The sequence below is a fragment of the Gavialis gangeticus genome, unplaced genomic scaffold (genome assembly GCF_001723915.1).
Source record: "Gavialis gangeticus isolate Ggan-Ray unplaced genomic scaffold, GavGan_comp1, whole genome shotgun sequence".
Classification (NCBI taxonomy): Eukaryota; Metazoa; Chordata; order Crocodylia; family Gavialidae; genus Gavialis; species Gavialis gangeticus.
Window position 1 is genome coordinate 117720588 of NW_017729022.1, and position 5444 is coordinate 117726031.

The window sequence follows — 5444 nt, forward strand, 5'->3', positions numbered from 1 at the left end:
AGGAAGACCCCAGCACTGCCCCAGCTTGCAGTGGCAGCCCACCTCTGCCTTGTGCACAGAGCTGGGGGCACCCCCCCAATGCCTCCTATGGGGGTGTGCACAGCAGTGGGAGCTGTCCATCACCCCTAACAGCTGCCTGGGGCTCCATCCTGTGCCCCACCCTGGCTGTGCAGTACCTGTGCCTGCCCCAGCCCCACTCCCTCCCTCACTGTGGTGGTTTCCATCTGCCCCCTCCCCCAAGCTGTTCCCTCCTCCATGGTCTCTCTCAACTTACCAGCTGCCAGGCTGCAGTCCTGGCCACATGCATGCCGTGGCTACGCACATATTGATACTATATGGATGTATCGGTGCACCTCTACATTTAACTTTCCCAAGTACTATCAGATAGTACATTCTAAGATGTTTCAAGCACAATGAAGGTAAAAGCAATTGTGGCTTCAGTTGAGGAATTGGATGTTAGCTACTCTCCCAATGTGGGTAGGTAAAAGAGGAACAAACAACACAGTGATTTGTGTTCCAGTTAAAGCAACAGCTAATGTGAAAAACCTTGTTACCTTGTTGCAGTTTTCCAAAGCCTGGGAGTACTCCTTCAGCTTCAGATGGCACATGGCCAGATTAAGGTGGGCAGCAAGCTTCAAGGTTTTGGCTTTCGCATCATCCTCTTCAGAAAGCCCTGATTCATGCTCCAGCCATGAAACAATCTTCTTGTACTGTAGTGTTGCCTGCTTGTATTTCCCTTCCTGTAGTCAAGGGACCCCAAAACAATTTAGCTTCACTATGTTCCTGTCCCTTCAATTTAACCTAGAAGCCATCTTATCATAAACATAAAATGTTTTCTATAGCCAAATGCCACCCAAGTGTTACTGGGGAAGGTAAAATACTCCTATCACCAGCTTCTAGTAAGTTCCTGTATCAGTGCAAGATGCCTAGAACACACTTCAGTTCTTCCTGGGGTGTATAGTATGGTCTCTCCCCTGCTACTCCCATAGGTGTTAAATGCTTGAAACAGAGGAAGAGGCAGGCTGCCACTATCCCCTCTGCACCAGAAATATCTACATGCAAAGCAATGAACATACTATTACCCTAAGGATACCAGGGCTACCACTCTGGTCTTTGGGGCTCCCATGTTGGAATCTACCATGATCCAGCCAGAGTTTCCCCTGAGGGGACCCAGTTTTAACACAGCATCTTCAGGCACCCTCTCTAGATAGAATCATAGTCCATTAACAGCCCTGTCTCATGACATCAAATTCAAGTCTTTTAGCTTTGCCACAGATTTCTTGTCCAAGCCCCAAAATCACTTCAATCAGACAAAGTTCAGTTCAGGTACCATGCAGAACTACCTGGAGGAGGAGAGCTGCAAAGGTCCAGCACCACTGACTACAGTCACTGTAGCTCAAGAAAATACCGAGTTGGGTACAAGAAAGAGCTTCCTATGAAACGTCATGCTACAGCCTTTTAGATCCAGGGAAAATACAGACTGGATACTGTGGAGAGCTCCCTAAAGGGACAGCCATATTCCAGTGCCATTCTTCAGCACCAGATTAAAAAATTCTCTTCTTCAGCAGTGTGTTACATTCTGCATCAGCGTATAAGGGTGGGAAAAACTGACAATAAACAGGGAGGACTTTTACCTTAAAGTACTGAGTGCCTCTCTCCTTCACAATGGAGCTTTGTTCTAGCTTCTCATCAGTGTTCATCTCCCAGGATTCCTTAGCCTGTCGAGACAAACAAATCAGTCATCACCCCTCTGATTCTGGAAGAATTGGGAGGGTGGGAATCATGCTGAAACTCAAGGGGGCTATTGCTGAACATGGAATGGAACCCAGAAGTTACTATTCCCATGCCTGGCTAGCTGAACTCCAAACTTTGTTCTTGTTGAGGAAGGGACTGTCCATGGGATGACACCCCATCTCCAGTTCCTACCTTTTCAAAGCTTTTGAGTTTCACTTCATATTGCAGTTCTGCATCTGCAGGGATCTGAAACTTCTCTTTCCCAGCACTCCCAAAACCATAGCTATAATAGAGAGGGAAAAAACGTTGTTTCTAAACAATCCAGTTTTCTATACTAGTGAAACAAATGACTAAGAAAACACATTACTAGATGTATCAAACTTGTATGCTGCAGTGTTAACAGATAATGACACAAACAGGCTTTCTGTCTAAAAGCAGCAGAGATGGGGGCATAAGGGAACTGGAAGGGTCTGAAATTAAATCCTTTATTTCTAGGTTACCAATTAGTAATAATATTATGTCAACAGCATCTTTAAGTTCTTACTATCTCATGACTGTGGAATAACGTATGTCAATGGGGGCCAATGTTTTTGGGAGCCATGCTACAGATAAGCCCTGCACAATCTGGGTGCTACTCTGATCCCCTTCTCCTGCCCAATCTGCTGTTTTTCTTTCTGCTCCCTACCTGATCTGCCAGTCTGCTTTCTGCTGTATTCCCTGTGCTCCCTGCCTGAACTCTTTCTCTGCTTCCTCCCCTATTTGCTGCTGTGCTGTCTGTCCTCTCCCTGATCTAGCGCATGCCACACGCAGAGGCTGCCTGTGCCACTCATGGTACTTGTGCATCAGCTTGACCATCCTTGGCTTATGTGAAAAATTTGCTGGCCAGTTCAGTTCCCATGGATGCATCTCCACTGTAAAAATAAGATAAACTGGTGCTAGGTGGCTCCCCTGCTTTAACTTGAAGCCAAGAGACCAATAATTTATCCTGCTTGGAGAAAGAACTACTTACTTCCACCTAAAAGAAGCCCTCCAAGCTAAGGGGTCTAGCCTGTCCAGGTGAAGAAGTTTGTCTACTGATGCTAAACCTAGGCTCAATACAGACAGAGGACTTTTGTGCCAACGACTGTTTACCCAGCACCTTTTGCCAGCACAGTATTCAGTTTAAAATGTTTCAAAAACCAAAATCAACTTGGGTTTGATGGAAGCTATCAGGACAAACTTCTCTCTTTACTTCCAGCCCAGGTATGATAATGTGCTCTGTGCTGCTTCACTGGAAAGAGGGACTACTACTCATACCCAAGACTACCAAGAACCTGCATTTGGCTCCCCATACCCCAGGGTGACTAACTGTGAGCTCATTTAAGAATACAAAGAGGTTTCTGAAGAACTCCCTACAGCAAAGTAGGGTTTTGGCTAGAACCGTGTCTAATTTCAGAACAAGTTTGCTCTTCTCCCTAAAGGCTTCACAAACTGTTCATAGTTGTTCTACCTAACTGATTTCCTGACATTCTCTCTCCAGCCACAATGTTTATAGGATTATCATTTTCTTAAATGGTGGTGCTTAGAAAGCTGACCTCAAGAACTTCATTCTTCTGAGGCCACTCCTTATCCCAAGTTCCCTCTCAAGCATCACTACACATCAAGAGTGTTTAACTAACTAACTAATCAAGAGGCAACAAAAAGGATGACAACATTTACAAAAACAGGAGTAGTATATGTAGGGATGCCTGCTGGGCTAAAAAGGCTATTTTTTTTTAATCAGCAAAGGCAGTTCATCTGACTGCTACAGGGTATAAACCAACCCAACATATAGGGGCAGACAAGGCATTAGACATTGTAATTATGTAGTATTCAGTTAGGAACAGCCTGGGGTTTTTATACCTCTCTAGCCCCTGAAAAAATTAAGAAACTGGATTAACCAGTTCAGTGATCTGTTTTTGTGTAGCAATACCTCTGTTCTTACATGACATCTAGCTCTGTAAGAGTGTCATTGTTTTTTTTGTCACTAAGCAGCAATGAACCCAGGTCATATTCATTCTAAAAGTATCCCTGACCATAATGCTGCTTCCCATAACCTGGATCTCAGCTAGCTCCATGCCTCACATATCAGAATTTCTGTGCACTCCAGATATTGACTCTGATGGAGGAGAGGCAAAGAATTGTAATTAATTAGAAGGCCGCCTTATTTATTAAGCATCATTCTCCCCAACCAGTACGGCACTCTATGAATCTTCAAAGACAGGTATTGGGGCTATCTTGACCCAGGGTCATAGCCTAGTAAAACAGCAGAATTTCAGAAAATGCTCACCTGGGCTTGAGATAAATAATGGATTCTTCCAATTTCTCCATTCGCTGAATTGCCTTCTCCAGGCCAGGAGGGAGATCATGGTTTTCTCCTTCTCCAATCTCAAACCGCAATTCCCGCTTGTCAAAAACTCGCTCTCCATGTCTACCTTCTAGCTGGACTGGTGTTCATAAAAACAAAACAAAACACAACACAAAACCACCATAGGCAACTCAGACAAAAAACAAATTTATGTTACAAAGTTCAAAACAGCTGCAAACTGAAAGGTGGTTTTAGAATGGTTCTCGACAACCTAATAAGAGGAAATATGTGTTCACTTGTCTTGAAGGAAGGAGGTGCAAGTGAAATGCAAGTACTCTCTTACCACCCACTCACAGGCAACCTCCATTGCTATTTCTCAACTTACTCCTTGAACAGACTTACTCTCTACAAGGGCTCCTTCATTGGGTTTGGAGTAGCCTTCCCCCTTCTTATGGATTCTTCGGATTATTCCACCATCTTCATCATCTGTGAGATCCTCCCCCTTAAACTCGAACAGCTCTATCTGCAGAAAAAAAGAGAAGCCTTCCAGTTACTTCTGTAGTACCAACTTGGGGCTCTGAGGGAGTTTGCACCTCAGAGCCACTCTTTTCCTCCCATTTCTGATGGAGGAAAAATCAGACAGCTCAACAGCCAAATGTTGCCTTCTGTAGGCAGCCACCATTTTACATAACATTTTGACAGGTATTAGACAACCAAGGCCATACCTACTGCATTATGTAAGTGCTGGATGTGCCTTTGTGCTGAACAGATTCAGGACTGCCAAGCTGTGCTTCTATCCAGCCCTCTAATTGCTAAAGGCCATTTAAAGTCTAAATACTGTAAACCATGAAAAAGTCCCCTTTATCCGCCAAGATGTTGTGAGCATACAGTACTGCCTACTGTGTACAGATTAACTGACAACAATGATGCTGCATGTAGCTTGGATCACATTACAAAATTAAGATCGCGTTCTTTCTACAGGCTGTTCTAAAAAGCGTTGTGTTTGTGAATAGAAGTATGGATTCATGTAATCACAAAAATAACCCTTAGAGGCAAAATAATAGAAATTACTTACATTTGGTAGTATAAGGCCAGATTTGCTCCTGAAAGTGAGGTTATACACTGGATTTCAGTGCTTTCTGGGTGAGTTCTACCTTCACATGCTTTCAGACTATATTTGATACCAACAGGCCAGTCCTGCAGGACTGAAGCAAACTCAGGAGATCTTCAAGACTCAAAAGACCACTGAGGTTCAGCCATGTCTATTTTAGCTTAACTCAATGATTCCAGACCTGTTTGTTTGCCCTCCCTATCCCTTTGTGCTGGACTGGTAAAGGATGGCTTTCCATCTTCCACATCAACCTTGACCCATCCCTACCTAGCA

At 44.1% G+C, this 5444-nt stretch overlaps 2 protein-coding genes across 2 annotated transcripts in view; both read right to left on the minus strand.

The window, feature by feature from the left end:
• Positions 1-4610, minus strand: part of FKBP4 (FK506 binding protein 4) — a gene marked incomplete at its 5' end in the record, with an annotated part of 10444 nt that extends 5834 nt beyond the window's left edge. Inside the window, 5 exons of the mRNA XM_019515860.1 lie at positions 555-740; positions 1635-1718; positions 1927-2017; positions 4043-4199; positions 4463-4610. Of these exons, the coding sequence (XP_019371405.1) occupies positions 555-740; positions 1635-1718; positions 1927-2017; positions 4043-4199; positions 4463-4610 (666 nt within the window). The remainder of the gene's footprint in view (positions 1-554; positions 741-1634; positions 1719-1926; positions 2018-4042; positions 4200-4462) is intronic.
• The window catches only part of LOC109296450 (C-type lectin domain family 4 member D-like), a 13250-nt gene continuing 12416 nt past the window's right edge, over positions 4611-5444 (minus strand). The window contains exon 5 of the mRNA XM_019515861.1: positions 4611-4680. Coding sequence (XP_019371406.1) covers positions 4611-4680 — 70 coding nt within the window. The remainder of the gene's footprint in view (positions 4681-5444) is intronic.